This window comes from Nematolebias whitei, chromosome 5 (assembly GCF_014905685.2).
Source record: "Nematolebias whitei isolate Nwh7 chromosome 5, NemWhi1, whole genome shotgun sequence".
NCBI lineage: Eukaryota > Metazoa > Chordata > Actinopteri > Cyprinodontiformes > Rivulidae > Nematolebias > Nematolebias whitei.
The window spans coordinates 24,714,525-24,732,049 of NC_056502.1; the positions used below are offsets into that span (position 1 = coordinate 24,714,525).

Below are 17,525 nucleotides of genomic sequence, written 5' to 3' on the forward strand. Positions count from 1 at the left end.
AGGCAAGGTTGTATCAAAACTCAGCAACTTTTAATAATTGTTCTGGAAAAAACATTTTATCCCAGTTCTACACGTAAATAAAATAATCCGAAGAGTAAAAAGTCAAGTCCATGGCAAGAAATTACAGTGAAGTGCGAGGCCCAGCAGCCAGTATGAGAGGAAGTATCCCAGAATGCACTGAGTGGTTGGAGAACAGACTTTAAATTGTGGCAGCAGTGCAATGATGGGGTTACGGGGACTGTGCTTGCAACTGTTTTTGACATTAGTCTGTAAATGCACGTTGGGATTCGGAGTTTTCCTTCGATGAAGAAGAGGCTCGTTCAGAAGGAGCAGGTGAGCACTTATCCAGAAGGGCACAGGAGACGAGGAGGCCATAAATCTGGTTAAAACCTGGAAAAGTAGATAAAAAAAATAAATATCCATCAGTTCAAAATTAATTAAGACAATCCACAATATGGCAACAATTTGATTTTCTTACCTGTACGTGCATGCACAGCGTCCCAAACACAAGGAGCACTGCTGAATGCACGACATACACAAAGACTTTGGGATTGAAGAAGCCCGGTGTGGGTTTGTCCAGTCCCGTTTTTGCACCCGTGTCCCAAAGTCCGAGTCTTAAGCAGAGTTCGGGATTGGCTTGAAAATATGCATAAATGGCCACAATGCCGAGCGTAGCCATAGGCAAAGCCAGAATAAAGTTGGGTATCTGTTTCAGCTCAAAGTAGCGGAGGAAGCCCACGTCCCAGTACACGTCCTGAATGTGTGAATAAAGCAAAGGAAGGGGTCTCATGCACCACAGGGGAGGGGGACCGTTTTCATTTGGGACACGGTAACCCCTCCGCTCAGCCAGAGACAGAAGAGCAGGATGAACCTGCTCCAGGGAGGTGGACGGGGTGCAGAACGTCCTGTAGCCGTAGTACTGAAACGCACAGAAGGGGAGGGCGATAACTGTTGTCCCTAAGAAGGAGGTGAGCAGGAGGCGGACGAGGACCCAGATGTAGTGCAGGACTTTACTGCAGCCTTTTCTTGTTGCACGATAAACGCGAATCTGTGAAATGGCGTGCAGCGAGGGGAGATAAAGAAGAAACCCCATGTTAACAAGTCCGTTGGAGCGTGCTGCGGCGGCGATGCTGAGGGCCAAGCAGGCTCTGAAGGTGAAGCCTTTCTCCAGGAGGAACAGACCGCCAAACGTGAGCGCAGCGAACAGACTCTCCGAGTAGCCGGCCGTCATAAAAACATTGGCGGGTGTGATGCAGTACAGAAGGCTGGAGAGCAGAGCGAGACCTCTGTCCTGCAGGACTGTTCTGCTGAGGGCGTACAGGGCGACCACACTTAGCAGGAAGAGAGCACTGTTACCCAGAGACACGGCGAGCAGCAGCCGCCCCCGCATGCTCAGCCAGCCGCTGAGGGGCCACAGCAGCGTCTCCGCCAGCCCCCGCAGGATGACGGGAAAGAGGGGGAAAAATGCAAAGTTGTGCTCGTAGAGATATCCTCTCTCTGCGATGAAGAGGAAATGCTCTGCATCCCAGTGTGAGAGGCCACCGAACAGCCACTCCACCACAGAGTCCAAGTACAAGGGCTCCTCTGTCCGAGGGGGCCTGAAGGCATCAGCTTCATGATCAGGGATGGCAGCGTTCAGGACAGCCTGAAGGATAATAATCCACATTATGACCTCAAATACACTGAAGAAATGCTTACACTTTAATATATATATACATATATATATATATATATATATATATATATATATATATATATACACATTTTAGCATACGGTGACATATTTGGGTCAAATATGACCTGCTCGGACGTTGTAAACCATGTAAATTACAACAGCCCTTAAACGTACCTGTAAAAACAAGGAGATACCCCTAGTGACCGTGGCAAACTCCAGAACTCCTCTGACATCCATGGTCATTGACGAGACGGACAAAACAACGTGGAAAAACCAGCTGCAGCAGCCATGCGCACTGCCGCTGCTACGACGAGCCACTTAGCTTTGGATTGTCCTCTACACATAACTGAACAATTTTAGGCTATTGGGGCTTTCATAAGTTTTAAATGTTTATCCCAATGTTGGTAGAAAGCTCTTTATCCACGGAAACGTCCGTCCATTCGCTGCATATTTAACGCTCACCTACAATCTTTGTCCTCACATCCTCATTCTGCAGGACGCCTTCACTTCCGGTAAGCAATTGCAACTTCAAAATAAAGGTTCAGTGGTTCACGGGGGTTTCCTTAAAAAGCTGCCCAAGGTTTTTTATTTGACCGTTTTATTAGTTTAAACATCAAGAAAAATGGGCGTCTTACTCAACTGTTGTAACTGAGAATAATCGCTTTAAAGCAGCAGGTTTATTACGCTTGCTGAAATACGCCCATTACTTCCGCAAATTACTCCGACTTCAAAAATAAAAGCTCATGGGCTCGGATGTTTTCCCAAAATATTTTTAGAATTTTATTGCTTTAAACAGTAATAGTGGAGATTTATCCAAATGCTGAGGACATTCGTCTCAAGCATGTTTGACGCTGTTGAAATCGACTTCCTGTGAGCAACTACCTTCAAAATAAAAGCCCGTAGGCAGTGATTGCAAAAAAATAATTTTCATAAAAATATGGGCGATTAAAATAGTCAAGTTTATACTTGCTTAAACGCTGCAACTCGCCAGTGATGCAGATTTAGTGAACTTTGTTGTGGAACTTTGTAAACAATGCAATCTCCAGAAGAGGAGTTGCTTAAGATAATTGTGGTGAATTCTGTTTTTTAATTTTTCCTGTTTGCTTAGAAGAAAAAGAAGAAAAAGAAGTGCTGTGTTGTCATCTTTGTATGTTTCTATACAATATTTGTGCTCTGCATTTAACCCATCACACATGATACACCCAAGTGGCGAGGCGGGTGCCCAGGGGTGCAGTTAGGAATTGGGTATCTTGCTCTAGGACACTACATGTGAGCATGGCAGGGATTTGGACCTGTGACTTTCTGGTCCCAAGTCGGCTGCCCTACCTCTACACCACAGCCGCACCATTACTAATTTCTGGTGAATTTTAGTCCTAGCACATATTTTTATTTGATCTTTTTCTTCTTCTGGCTGCTTCCTTCCTCAGGGGTCGCTACAACACGCAAACTCACATGAAGGTTTCACAACTGTTTTACACCAGACTGACAATACTAAAATCTGTCTAACATCTGTGTGAGCATTTGACTTAAACGCCAAATAGAGAATATAAGCAATGAATACTTGACAAAAATGAAAAACATTCTTTAAAACAAAATTGTGTAATGTCTCCGTTTATCCAAGAAGAGCTAAACATTCTTAAAAGAATAAAATCATCAAACAGCTTAGGAAGATTTGATGTACATTTATTCTTACCACGTGGAACATATAGTATAAAGATTTCATACTGAATAAATGATATTCCTTGAGCCAAAAAAAGGGGAAAGGGAGGAATTTACATGATGCCTTAGCTACATAGTCTGAAATACAAATATGCAGAATCCATGATTGGAGAAAATTTGTCAAATGTGTACTTCATCTAGTTTATTCTCATTGTACCAGAATATTACAAGTTTAGGCCGTGTCTGCTGTACTACAGAGCTGTGGAGACCAGAGGAGTGGGTCTATAATCAGCTAGGACTGGAGGTCAAGAACAAACTTAACGTGTCTGCCTCCATCCCGCACCAATAACAAGTGTGAGAATAGTGACACAGACAGAGACGGACAGAGAAAGGAAGTATAATGTACAACATTATATATATACAACACAGCAAAGCTGTATCTGAAGTTGAAAACCAGTCCTAAGAGGTGATTTCTTTTCATAAGGGTATTCATACAATCAAGGGATAAGAGGAGGTAAGGGTGTTGTAGGTTCTCGATACTTTGGGGAAAAAAGCCATTCTTCTGTTTAACACCAAACTAAAATGACCTTAAAACTCTAGAGCTGCGTCGTCAGCTTCTGTGAGAAATGTTTTACAGAATGCTTACACTTCAAGAGCAGTACGGTACAGAAAATGTCCTACAATCTACTGCACACTGCACAGGCCTCCCCGGTGAAGGTGTTTATCGACCGCATGGTTTACCGTCGGGCTGACTGGTGAGGATCCATCAACAGCAACTAAAACCAGCAGGTCGCTCGTCAGTCTGCTTCACCTGTTACAGACTCACTGTGCCCCTTCAGGGGAGAGCTAGGGCACACCGTGTCTCCCAAACTCACTGTAAACGAGACAGCAACTTTGGTTACAGTTTTTGTTTTTCAGCTATTTATTTATTCATTTATTTATCTTTATTAAAAAGTACTCCCCCCTCCCCCTCCCCAAGTGCAGAACAGTCTCGCCACTACGGTGCTCTGCTCCGTAATCCAGTTGGCATTCACATTGCGTGTAGTGTCTGTCGGCATTTTCCCCACTACAGCTCTGTGACGGCCCTCCCCGAGGAAGGTTGGCCTATCGAGGGCTCACAGAATGTACTCGGAAGGATTTTCATAAATTAAAGCCAGTCACTTGAACTTTTTGTGCCACACAGAAGCCAGATTCGCCAGGGAGGAAGTGGGTTGGGGACAAACCCCCTCCCCAATACGTGGAGCTACAGCTCCCTACAGCTGTCATGATTGGCCGATCAAAAAGAGTACATCACAGATAACATGAGAAACCAGCGAGTTCATTAGCGGAGACACTGAAAGGTCGAGGAGTCGAGACTCGTGTAGTGTGAACTCTGAGTGGTTCTCCTCCACCTTAGCTAAAGCGAGCAGAGCCCGGGCGGCTCGCCGCATCATGTCGGGGCTTGTGGGCTCAAAGGGCATCCCCTGTAGGTGCAGCAGAGAGCTCTGGCTTTGTTGAAGCTGGGTGGCAGCCAGACTGTCCTCCAGGAAACCCAGCAAATTGCCCACGCTGCCCTTCTGCATGGCAATTGATCGGGCTGCCATAGTGTCCCCCTGGGCCAGATTGGCCAGTAAAACTACGGCCATCTCCCTGCAGACTGCGACCTTCCTGTCTCCGATTAGTCGCACCAGGTTCCCATAGAGCTTCTCCAACCGAATGAAGGGCGGAGTGGCCAAGATGAGGTCCACATTGTTATCCTGGATGCTTAGCTTGCTTAGCGTTTCCAAGACCAGTCTCTGAGGTGACAAAGCACTATGGGGTCCCAGAGTGGGGAAAGGGTCTTGGGCCTCTGCTGAAGGACAGACAGACCAGTGGAGAAGACCATCCAACAGGGGTAAGCAGATGCTCTCAGGGTAGATGGAGAGGTCCAGTTGGCCTGAAATATTTGCCAATGTGACCAGCGTGTTCTCTCTCAGCAGCTCCAAGCAGTCCCACCACCATTCGTCCTTTTGGCCCACACCTTCATCGGACTCCTCGTCTTTCTCGTAGGTGAGTGGGGCCTGTTTGCGCTCGGGGTGCCAGTGGTGAAGGAGGATCAGACGTCCGAGCATCAGCAGTAGCCCAGGGTGTTTGGACATCTCATGGTCGTTGCCTGGTACGAACGAGAGGCTGCGGATAATATTTGAGACGCAAACACAGCGACGTGCTAATGAATCCTGCCAGCTTGCCAGTGTAACGAGGGGCCCTTCATCTTTACTGTGAGGCTCATCCTCCAGGATGGTGCCAGACTGCTGCGCCTGTTGAGCTAAAATACTTCCAGAAGAAAGAATCGGTCGGTTATTCTCCTGGTGACTTTTAAAACCGTTTTCAGCTGGCTTTGCATCTGAATCTGATTGCCTCTCCTCATCACCGCTAACTACGGAGCCGGCCTTCTCAGAGTCTGTTGATTTTTCTGCTAAAGATGCCTGCTTTTGCCTTTCTTCTTCATCTTCATGCTTCTTCTTCTCTTCCTCTGCAGGAAAACAATGTTCCCGTATGTCTTCTTCTAGGAGTCGTCGCTTTAATAAAGCTGTGGGCACAGATATTCGTTCTCGCGGTTCCAAGAAGTCTTTGCGTGGCTCAAATAGAGTCTGAATGTGTTCTGTTGAGTCTCCACCTCCAGCACTCCAGTGAAGCAGTCCACTGTCAAACTCTTGAACTTTACCATAATTACTAGACTGGGCAGCCACAGACGGGTCCTTCTTTCGTACCACCTTTAGGGGAAACTTGTCAAATTTGCTGGCCTGCTTGGGTCTCTCGTGGGCAGGCAACAGTTGTAACAAGCTCGTCTGTTCAGATGAAGAACTTTTGCTTTTTCTCTCGTCGTCTTCCTTCTTCTGATCCTGGCCACGGGAGCACTGCTCTTCATCACCCTCCTCCTTTACTACAGTTGAATGCTCCACTACCTCCTCATCTTCATCATCTGCTTCCTCTTGTTCCATATCCTCAAATAGTGGTTCATCTTCTTCCATGTTGTCCAAGTTTTGTTTTAAGGCATCTGGATCAAGCAGGGTCCTCTGGCCAGGATCTCCAACTTCATACTCCCGCAGGATGCCGAAGATTTCTATGAGGCAACGTCTGAAATACTCAACCACCAACTCTAGCAGACCAGGCAACTACAGAAAACACAAATAAGGAAAATATAAGGCAGGATAAACACATAAGTCTTTGTATTTGCTATAAACCCCCATAAAAAATTATTTTAAGTCTCACCGTGTTAAGATCAAAAGTGGCAATACTGTTGTCATCATGTAGGAGAATGTTGATGGTGTCTAAGGCCCATGTACTTTCAGCCAATAAACCAGACTTTAATGACATCATAACTCTCCAGGCCTCTGGGGTTCCTATAAAATAAGACCAAAAAAATAATATTAGGTACTTTTGTTGCAATAAGTTGTAAATAAAACCAATATAACTCGAGTCTGATGTGGGTGGATTGTGCCTGCAATCAACATCTAAGGTCGTACCGATTTCTTTCATGGTGAGTCTTCGTCGTGGCTTGAGGACAGGAAGTGAAGCCTCTACAGAGCCAGGGGGGAAAGGCATGTCTCGCCTTATTAAAGGCGACTGCACTGGAGGGGGTACTACATGGGATGCAGGCACCGGGGGTCCGGCCTTTTGCATCTTAATTACTCCGTGCATGTAGGGAGATTTACTGGGTGATGTTCGGCTTTCCAAGGGGCGGGGTATGGAGGCTGGGCTGGACACCTGTGGAATGTGGTTTTGCACCCCCTGAGGGGGCTGGTAGTTGGACTGTACAGGACGAGGCATAGGTTGTCCAGGCCCAGTGGGACCGTAGGGGGGCTGCCGAGGGCCCATCTGTCCCGCCCACTGGCTGTCGTGATTTATGCGCGGTTCTGATGACATCATATCCTCTGAGCGATTAATTCCAGGGTATACTGGTCCCTGTGGCGGACCACTAGGTCCACCTTGTCGGTTAGGGTAGTTTTGATAGTTCATATCTCGAGGTCCCTGCCACATGCCTCCCTGAGGACCCTCAGGGACTGACTGCATTATCTGAGGGGGCATGTTTGGCTGCGCATTGGGCCCGGATGCTCCTTGCATTCGCTCACGTCCAAAGGGAAATGGGAATTGATTGCCGGGTCCAGGCGGACGGCGGTCAGGACCAGGGTATGGGCCTGTGCCGCTGTACTGATTGTACTGCTCCTGCTGCCCTGAAGGTGGTGCAGAGGTGCCTCCTTGCTGCTGTTGCTGCGGAGCTTGTTGCCCCCCAGGGAAAGAACCACTGTACTCCGCTTCATGACGTTTTGATGGAGGGTACCCTCCTTCCACAGGACGCTTGTAACTCTACAGAAAGACATCACAACTATTTTATTACACACAGATTAAAAATACTGTACAGAAAACATTGTGGTGCCAGCTGCCATTCAAAAATCAAACCTTTAAGTCTCACTGTACAAAAAATAAAACATTCAAATTTATTTAATTTCAGCATACTGAGAACAGTTAGTTATTGATGTAGTGCAGCTGGATCATTACCTGTTGAGGGTACATTCCTGGCTGCTGATTGGGGTAAGAACCAGTAGGTGGCGTTCCCTGTCCAGGGTATTGATGATTACCATAGGAATCATGCCTGCAAATATGTTGCCCTTGTTAGTTTCACCATGGAAATAACCTGCAGTTAAGTCCTCAGTAGTACACACCCTGTGTGGGTTTGATGAGCAACACACTTAAAAATTTCTGTTTGATGGTTTAAACAAATCACTATTTATTTTTCTATCCAAGTGGTCTTGGTAGTACCAGTATTCTTAAATGTTTATTACTGTATATTATAAATAGCTAATGTGAACCAGAAATATTTATTTTTCCGTTTACTGCACTGATTAGCGGTTATAGAACAAGGCAACTCTTAAGGTAACCCAAGTTCATCCATCCATTATCTTTATCTGCTTCTTCCTTTTCAAGTCATGGGGGTCACTGGTGCCGTGGCCAGCAGTCACTGTGCGAGAGGCAGGGGACACCCTAGACAGGTCTCCAGTCCATCACAGGGACACATAGAGACAAACAACTATTCACACTCTCACTCACACCTAGGGACAATTTTAGAGTTACCAATCAGCCTAACATGCATGTTTTGGGCTGTGGGAGGAAACCGGAGCACCTGGAGAAAACCCACGCATGCACAGAGAGAACACGCAAACTCCACCCAGAAAGGCCCCGGGGCCGGGATTTAAACTGTCGACCTTCTTGCTGGGAGGCAAAAGCTCTACCAACTGAGCCACCGTGCTACAAGGTTATTCTTGTCAAATAGGAAGTACTTTTTAGTCGGTGCGACACGTCTTCAAACACATTCAAATAAGACTAAACTAAACCAAAAATATGTCGATGTAACAAAAACTATTTGGACTTAAGTTTTACCAAAAAAAATATACAACTAACAAAATAAGACGTTGAAGACATGGCCACTTTTAGGTACAATAAACTAAAATATTTCCAGCCTAAATATATTGTTAAACTTGGTGAGACGAACCGTGAAAACTTTTGACTTTCCTTCTTTGTTTCTCGTTGATTACGTTACAATGATCAGAAGGTTTAAAGATGGACAAACTGTCCACTCAGGGTTTAGAGGACTGACCGTGGCTGCTGTGGTGGAAAACGATTTGGAGAATACATCCCCGCGTCGGTGTTGGCGGGCATCATGGGGTTTGGCTGAGGGGTACCAGATCCTATGTTACTCTCTGGGCCCATCCCTTGCTCCTGTCTAGGAAAAGAAGACGAGTCACAGTTTTTTCTCCTCTTTCCATATTTTTCTGCACAAAAATTCTGCTCAGTAACAGCAGCAACAGGAAAGCAAATACAAAATATTTTTCTTATGATACTTAGCTTGGAATTAAAGCTGTTCATCAACTTTATTGAAGAGCGTTTAAAGCTCCAGTTTGATGGCAAAATATTGACATGTACATTAAAATAGTGATTATTTTAAGTCAGAATAAAGTCATCTGCCTTATAATTTGCTCACTATACATTCCCCTCCAAAAGTATTGAAGCAGCAGAGCAAATTCCTTTGTATTTGTTGTTAGCTGAAGACCTTTAGGTTTAAGATCAAAAGAGGAGAATGAGACAAGAGTTCAGAATTTCAGCTTTTATTTCCTGGTATTTACCGGCACACGTGTTAAACAACTCAAGACATATCACCCTTTGTTTGAATCCACCCTTTTTTCAAGTGATCAAAACTATTGGCACATGTGACTGACAGATGTTTCTTGTTGACCAGGTGTTGTGTTTTATTTTGATTGCTCATTGAACATTACATAGTCTGCATGACCAGTCTAAGTTTTTAGCCTGGGTTTAAACCTTTGAAGACTTCATTTCTTGTTAAAGAGGACAAACCAGCATGAAGACCACAGAGTTGTCTATGGAAGAAAAGGAAGATATTTTGAAGCTGAGAAAAGAAGGAAAATCGATCAGAGCCGTCGGTCGATTGGGCATAGCAAGCACAACGGCTAGGAATGTCCTGAAAAAGAAAGAAACTAGTGGCGTGCTGAACAACAGATGTCAAAAAGGTCGTCCAAGGAAAACAACAGTAGTAGACAGAAATAATGTGAGCGATGTGAAGAAAAACCCTAAAACGTCAGTAAGTGACATCACCAACGACCTCCACAGTGCAGGGGTGAAGGTATCACGATCCACTGTTCGAAGACGACTCGGAGCAGAAATATAGAGGCCAAACCACAAAATGCAAACCACTCATCAGCGCTGAGAATCGGAAGGCCAGATTGGAAGAAGTACAGAGGTGAGCCGCAAAAGTTCTGGACCACAATCTTATGGACTGATGAGACCAAGATCAATCTCTACCGAAGTGATAGAACGTCAAAGTGTAGAGAAAGAAAGGAACTGCTTATGATCCGAAGCACACAAGCTCATCTGTAAAGCATGTCATGGCTTGGGCATGCATGGCTGCTTCTGGAACAGACTCATTAATATTTATTGATGACGTAACTGATGATGGTAGCAGTGTGTACAGAAACATTTTGTCGGCCAATTAAAAGAGAAACGCATCTAAACTAACTGGGAGGTTTATCATGCAGCAGGACAATGACCCAAAGCACACTGCCAACAAAACAAAAGACTTCATCAGGGGAAAAAAGTGGAAGGTTTTAGACTGGCCAAGTCAATCACCTGACCTTTACCCAAAAGAGAATGCATTTCACCTCCTGAAGGGAGGAACCCCCTGAAACAAACAAGAACTGAAAGAAGCTGCAGTAAAAGCCTGGAATAGCATCACAAATGAAGACTGCAACAGTTGGGTGATGTTGACGGGTCGCAGGCTTGAGGCAGTTACTGCAAGTGAGAATTATGCCACCAAATATTAAATATTATTCACTCTAAGATTATTTGTTCCTTTACTTTTGCTCACTTAATGCTGTGGTCAAATACAAATGGTGGTATGTCCTGAGCTGAACGCATCTAAATGTAAATACCAGGAAATAAAAGCTGAAATCCTAAACTCTTGTCTCATGCTCATCTTTTGATCTTAAACATAAATGTCTTCAGCAAACAACAAATACAAAAGATTTTGCCTTTCTGTTCCAATATGTTTGGAGGGGACTGTATAACATGTCTGAACACATTGTAATCAAAAACAGAGAAACTCACTCCTGCCTTGGAAAATAATGAAGACATTTTAAAGTATGTAAGCAATATAACTAACCAAACTAGATCTAAAATATGTTTTTAATACATATAATTATTAGCCTAACTACCGGTAATTTGTTTCTTATTTCCCATTTCTGTTTTATGCATTTTTAATAAATCAGTACTAGAACTGTCGGTCAACAAAAAAAAAAAATAATTCCATAGCTTAAAATAAATGTTATCCTTTCATAAACACAACACAGTAAAGAAGATTGGACAATAGAAATTTCCCCCATCGCTTTAAAATCTGCTCTAAAGAGCTGAAATACTTTACTATTACTATTAATACTTTAAAACAGACAACATTTTAGGGTATTTTCTGCCTTAAATTGTATCATTTTGACCACAAGAATGTTTTCATCGACACTGATATTCTTTAAACTGTCGTGTTTATTAAATCTTACCTTCTGTCATAGCCTGGTCCATATGGATACTGCTGTCGGGGCCCCATTGGCATTGCGCCCATGGCCCCAGGTGGCCCCCTGTTGAATGGAGGCTGCTGCTGGTCGCTCACTACACTGTTAGGGCCCTGGCTAGCAGGTAGAAACTGCTCCCCAACTGGCAACACATTCAGTCACAGAACATTCAGAACTGACCTTGTACTCCAAATGTAGAAATTAATGAGTCCATTCAGGGCTCTCACCTTTTCGCATGTTACTAAAGGGGTCCTTGTTGGGTTCGTAGGGGGCCATGCGACCTGGCATGTCCGGTGTGTTCATGCTAGGCTGGTAGCTGGAGTTGGGGGTCTTCCTGGAAAATGTGGGGTCGCTGCCATCAGAGAAGGGATCCTGCAGGTTGACGCTGCTCCTAGGAGTGGGGAAAGAAAGAGAAATAAATCCCACTAATCATTGGTAAGACCCGTTTGTAAATCCTGATAGTTACCTGGAGCCGGGTGGCATGGGGGGCATTTGAGTATGAGGGGTGGAGGCCGGCGTAGGTGGTTTCAGGTCTCCCCCCTCAGCCATGGAACTGCTGGTGGACTGGGGTGTCTGCGGACCCTGCAGAGAACCCGACCCAGCTGTGGAGCAGAGGGACGCTTCAATTTGAAACAAGAGGAGCAGACGGACACGGTACAAGACTCTAATTAGATCAAAGCTGAGCTGGTTCTGAAGTGCACAGATGTGAGTCAGTGAAGCACTCGATTTATTAGAACAGATCAAGAGTGTCTAACCTGGAGAGGGGGGCTGCACCTTGGCAGCTTGGTTCTTTTTGTTGTCTGTAAAGATCTCAGGGGGAGGGTCTTCGCCACGTTCTATTTTACACTCAAAGGCATAGAGACACTGGATGTACTGCTTCTTCAAAGAGCTGGCAGCACTGCTGGACATGCCCACATTCAAGGAGGTGGCCAGATCACGCCATTTCTTGTTCTTATTGACCTATTAGACACACAAAGAGCCAGAGAATTAAAAGGCCTGGTAAACTCATGTGATTTGGAAGACGTTATGGCTTCTATTAACCTGTGCCATTCCTCCGATATCTTTAACCGACATGTACAGTCGGAACAGGTCAAGTGGTTTGCGTCCCACAGCAGGCAGGTTGGTCATGCCCATAGCTTTCTCCTCAATAAAAGACAAATAACGGTCAACCCAAATCTTCCTTTCTGGCTCTGGTCCCAGCTCGTACAGGCGTGTTATCTTTTCGCTTGTAGTCGTAGAAGAGTTGGACTTCTGTTACGTGATGAGAGGGAAAAAAATTTAAATGTAAGAACGTTAAATGTTAAATTGACTGTACTTATAAAGTGCCTTTCTATCTGATCAAGATATTCAAAGCACTTTACACTACAATCTGTGCCTCATTTACCCATTCATACAGCACTCTACTGGATCTCTACAAAGCTAATTGAACAAATCATTCTAAAGAGACAAATCGGAGATTTATCACATTCATACACTGATGGGACACACATTAGAGGCAATGAGGGGTTCAGTGTCTTGCCCAGGGACACTTCAGCATGTGACTGCCGGTGGATTCGAACCCCCCACTCTTGCATTGGAGGACGACTGCTCTAACCACTCAGCCACAGTTGCCCCGTTAAAAATTCAACAGATGTTCTGCAAATATTCTTGGTAAATTTTGTGACTTTGTACCTTGGATTTGGGTTCTGGTTTGGGCGTTCCACTGCCGTCCACCTTGTTATTCATCTTATTGTTCATCTCTGGACTAGAGACCATACCTACATGAGGAAAGGGACTGGAATGAGCAGGGAAGTTCTCCTGTTTAAAAACAGCTAGAAGGATAAAACTTACCACTTGTGTTATTGGCCATGTTTGGTCCCATAGGATAAGGTGACCCGCCTGGAGTGTTCATCATTCCAGGCATGTTGTTCATTGGTGGGCCATACGGTGGACCAGAACCCATCATGCCTTGAGACATGTTGGGGTAACCAGACATCCTGGGAAAAGGAAAAAGAAGAAGATTTGGTTAAAACAGCTGTTACACCTGCTGTAGGAATGTGCAGTAAATTCATCCTTGTGTGATCAGACCTGTTGGTCGAAGGATGCTGCATGGCCGTTGGATCCTGGGGCTTTCTGTTCATTACCGGAGGGGGGCACATTCCTGAGCCTACCTGGGGTGGCATGTTGCCCATGTTTGGAGGCATGTTTGGCCCCATGCTGGGGCCCATATTGGGGCCGTAAGGACGTGCCCCCAATTGATTTGGAGGGATCCTTCCTGGAGGCATACCAGCATATGGCGGACCTCCACCCTGTCCTGCCATGGGGTTCATGGAGCCCATCCCGGGTCCAGGGTAGTTGGCGTTGGGCATATTGCCATACGCAGGTTGGCGGGGATAACCTACAGATTATACCACGGCAAACAAACACAACAAATATTAGCTGCAAATTGAGAATAGTCATGACAAGAAAGAAAATACATTAATACTGTAATATAAACTGTAGTTAAGGTGAATTATTAGCTGCAACACTAAAGCCTGCAAGAAACAGACATTTCTATTATTCGGGTAATTTATTTCACTCATTACCCACAATTTATAAATAAAAAAGCAAGAAAAAAAGTCTTTACAATAAATAAATAAATAAATAAAAATAAACTTTCTAACCAAAACACCAAATCAACTGCAATATATTCAATACTGTTCAAAAAGTTCCCTAGAGTTCCTTAAACTGAATTCACTTTTTTTAAATCGTCTTGATCATTCTGTAAGTTTTACTCCACATATTAAGATAGACGCTTTAACGCATGTTGTGTAAATTAACGCATGTTGTGTAAATTAACTTTTAAAAAGTTAAATTATTTTTGTTGTAGCATTTTTAAGTTAAATTTTTTTTTTTCTAAATTATAGTGCAATTATTTCTGGCAAGCTTTGAAAATGGACTAATAAACTTCCAAACTAAACTAGTAGTTTTGTTCTGTAATTTTGTTGTTGCTTTTTTGTGTAATACAAGAAAGGCATATATGTTACCATAAATATATATTCTCTCAAATCTGTAGCCAACAACCCAGAAATTGAAGACTAAGTGAACACTCAAAGCTTATACAAACTTGTTTTAGGTATTCTATCAGAGTTTATGGTGTGAAATAAGCCACTTCTTGTTTCAGTCTGCCAGCAGAGGACTGTGCAGGCGAGCAACAAGCCTTTGTGGCAGTTTGTGCTCTGCTGGCAGGAGGCAGTGCTACATCAGCTGACTCCTCTCTGCTACACAGCTATAAATAGCTGCAGCAGTCAGAGGGAGGGACCAGCGATGTCCGTGTTCCTATGGAGGCAGGAAAATGTATTCCATAGGTTTGTCTAATAGCTAATTTCCATGAGGTGATTTCATTGCCAGAGCATAAATTATGTGGAATTTTCATTAAATTAACTATTTGAGCTTTTAAAGAAAAATCCACCTCTAGCAGCTATTTTAAAAGGATTTTATATTTTCTATTATAGTCTAAGTCAGAGAGTAAATTTTAAGGTACCTTGAGGACCGTACTGTCCTCCCTGCTGCCCGTAGCCACCCATCGAGCTGTTCTGCGGATATGGGGCCATCCCAGGATGCATTTGTCCACCGGAGGACTGGCGAGGCGACAGCGCAGAGGCAGACTGGGGGGAGCCATAAGAGGGCATCTGAGGGTTTCTCTGCATGAACCCTGAAATAAACATAAACAAAGTGTAAGAGACTGATTAAACTTTTAAAACCCTTTGACACAGTCTTCTGAGCCTGAACAGCATACCTCTGTCCGCTGCCATAGGAGACTGGCTCATCCCAGGGTGCAGGTTACCATCTGAGTGCACACTCGAGGGCCTGGGAGGCATCTGGGTCCCTAAATGATAACAATTGAGTTCAGTTAGGTTGAGCTTAGGCATGGTACAATGAGCCGCTTCCAGGATTAGGGCAAACGGATTAAAAACTTTTACCCCAGAAAGTGTGTTTACATTTGATTCAGACCATTTTCGCTCATTTAAGTTTATTTCATCCATACTTGCTCCGTCTGTAAAGACTTACAAATCTGTGAATACAACTAGTCAGTTTATTTTTTTACTACCTTTTACAAGTTTCCTGTCCATGCAACAAAAGTCTGTTCTCATTAAAAGTCTAATGCAGACATGATGTTTCTATATCGCTTCTGAAAGGTGCAAATTAGATCAGAAAGGCTTTCAGAACGATTAACAATAAACCCATTAACTCAGACTTTAGATGACGAAGCTTGAAAAAAAACTTCAGACTTTGTGAAATTGTATGTTGAAAATCTTTTCTGTGTTTGTTGCTTGTATGTTGTTACAAATATCTTTGTCCAATTCTCTGAAATAAAGATGTATTGTCTGTCCTCTATTTAGCAGCTCCCACTCCATCTGATCCATTAGCTCAATCATCACAGATTTACATTTTCTTAGATAATGTCAAATGAACACAAACGTCAAAGTACAATCAAGATCGCAGGATGTCTAAGTCCAGTACAGCAGGTTGATACTTCTGTGTAACAAGAACACATCTTTCACTTGAACAGTGACACTCTTAACAAAAACTAAAGACCAAAGATTTCTACAAAAACAACGCAGCTGCTAAAAGAGTCACCGATTCTTTTCCTACTGCTAAGTTCATCATCTTAATGGTTCATGGAGTTTTTTAGTCAATGAGCTCTTTCTGCTTTTATAAATGAATAAATAGGAACAATAAAACATCTGGAAAAGAAGAAAATACTCGAGTATAGTGTTGAAACGATTCCTCGAATCATGAGTACCTCGATTACAAAAAATCCTCGAGGCAAATTTATCTGCCTCGAAGCTTCGTTAAACGCACGGTGGTCCAGCCGGAAGGTTTTTGTGTTGCACAACGCTACCGCTAACGCCTGGCGCGTATGTGCTACGTTTGTAGCTATGGAGGGAAACGGAGACTGCTTAGAAGAAGAGCCCTGAAAACAACAAAAACTGTCAAAAGTTTGGGAACATTTTAGGCTAAACAGAGAAGCCAACACAGTGAAATGCAGCCACTGCAGCGCAGAACTGGAGTAACCACAACAGCACGTCATCGATGTTGCAGCGTCTGAAAACACTCGCTGTTTGAATCGAACTCGTCCGCAGCTGCAACAGGTATCGTTTATGTTCTCTTTGCAAAACACGTCAACATAAATGTGTGATAATCTGTCATGTTATAGATTTAAAATTAGGCTTATTTTTGCTAATGTTACATCTACTGACTAACCATAGTGGCTACCTGGCAGTGTTATCTGCAAGTTGTGTGAGGAAAAAAACAAACTATGCAGGACTTAATTCAAGTTTGTTAACGATAAAAGCCCAGCAGCAGACTGACATTTATTTATTGCTGTACTTCAATCCTGACTTAAGAGATATTCAAGGTGTATACTTCAAGTGTAAATGTATTTACACGTGTTAGGAGGGTTTTTTTTCTTCTTGCTACCGCTGTTTGATTGAAAACTGGGATTAACCTGCATTTATTACTACTGACATATTTGTTTATAGCTAAACAATCAACACTAAATAATAATACAGTCAATAAAACACAGCAATGTATTTTTACAATTTACAATTGCAAGTTAAGTCTGCAGAACTCAATGTACATACTCAAACTTTTACATTATCTTAATCAGTTTCTAACATAAAGATTCCATTCAGTTTTCCATTCCATAAAAATTAATGTTACTTTGATTGCAGCAGATCATCAGAAAGTGTAGATCCCTTAACAATATTAAATCATTTTATAATATCCGATGAAATACACTTAAAACATATTTATTAAGGCATAACAATGAACAAACAAATAATCGTTTTATTCTACTTCTTTTCAGTGAATGGCAGAGTCAGAGACAGCTTCGTACAAAGGGCTCCAGGATGTTTGGTTGTGTGAGCAGCTGAGTTCATTTTAAATATGATCCTCACAGACATGCAGCCGCTGTCCGTGGTGGAAGATAGAGGCTTCCAGAAGATCATCTCCACCTTCAATTCAAACTTATCATTTCTCTTCTGTTTTTGCATTTTAGAAAAAAAGCAAGAGTTTTGCTATAGCACAGACTTGAAACTGAAATGGAGGTTCAACATGTTATTGCATTTTAAGCAATA

At 43.4% G+C, this 17,525-nt stretch overlaps 2 protein-coding genes across 2 annotated transcripts in view; both read right to left on the reverse strand.

Moving 5' to 3' along the window:
• On the reverse strand, positions 1 to 1,918 carry pigv (phosphatidylinositol glycan anchor biosynthesis, class V). Its single transcript, XM_037677050.1, has 3 exons — positions 1,850 to 1,918; positions 479 to 1,645; positions 1 to 390 (listed from the first exon to the last, which is right to left on the reverse strand). Exons 1-3 carry the CDS (start codon positions 1,916 to 1,918, stop codon positions 103 to 105), a joined length of 1,524 nt encoding a protein of 507 aa, XP_037532978.1. The 3' UTR covers positions 1 to 102.
• A 1,453-nt stretch (positions 1,919 to 3,371) lies between these two features.
• Positions 3,372 to 17,525, reverse strand: part of arid1aa (AT rich interactive domain 1Aa (SWI-like)) — a 23,510-nt gene continuing 9,356 nt past the window's right edge. The window contains exons 6-20 of the mRNA XM_037676388.1: positions 15,182 to 15,271; positions 14,927 to 15,097; positions 13,492 to 13,801; positions 13,255 to 13,400; positions 13,096 to 13,181; positions 12,466 to 12,675; positions 12,180 to 12,384; positions 11,891 to 12,026; positions 11,652 to 11,815; positions 11,413 to 11,566; positions 8,949 to 9,074; positions 7,853 to 7,946; positions 6,820 to 7,660; positions 6,566 to 6,696; positions 3,372 to 6,468 (exon numbers count right to left, since the gene is read on the reverse strand). Of these exons, the coding sequence (XP_037532316.1) occupies positions 4,597 to 6,468; positions 6,566 to 6,696; positions 6,820 to 7,660; positions 7,853 to 7,946; positions 8,949 to 9,074; positions 11,413 to 11,566; positions 11,652 to 11,815; positions 11,891 to 12,026; positions 12,180 to 12,384; positions 12,466 to 12,675; positions 13,096 to 13,181; positions 13,255 to 13,400; positions 13,492 to 13,801; positions 14,927 to 15,097; positions 15,182 to 15,271 (4,736 nt within the window). The 3' untranslated portion in view covers positions 3,372 to 4,596. The remainder of the gene's footprint in view (positions 6,469 to 6,565; positions 6,697 to 6,819; positions 7,661 to 7,852; positions 7,947 to 8,948; positions 9,075 to 11,412; positions 11,567 to 11,651; positions 11,816 to 11,890; positions 12,027 to 12,179; positions 12,385 to 12,465; positions 12,676 to 13,095; positions 13,182 to 13,254; positions 13,401 to 13,491; positions 13,802 to 14,926; positions 15,098 to 15,181; positions 15,272 to 17,525) is intronic.

Excerpts from the sequence above, each read along its gene's own strand:
- pigv (XM_037677050.1), bottom strand. The coding sequence starts at position 1,918 with ATGACCATGGATGTCAGAGGAGTTCTGGAGTTTGCCACGGTCACTAGG. Across the intron at positions 1,646-1,849 it reads GTATCTCCTTGTTTTTACAG|GCTGTCCTGAACGCTGCCAT; the intron begins GTACGTTTAAGG and ends ATTATCCTTCAG. Across the intron at positions 391-478 it reads CGCTGTGCATGCACGTACAG|GTTTTAACCAGATTTATGGC; the intron begins GTAAGAAAATCA and ends CTACTTTTCCAG.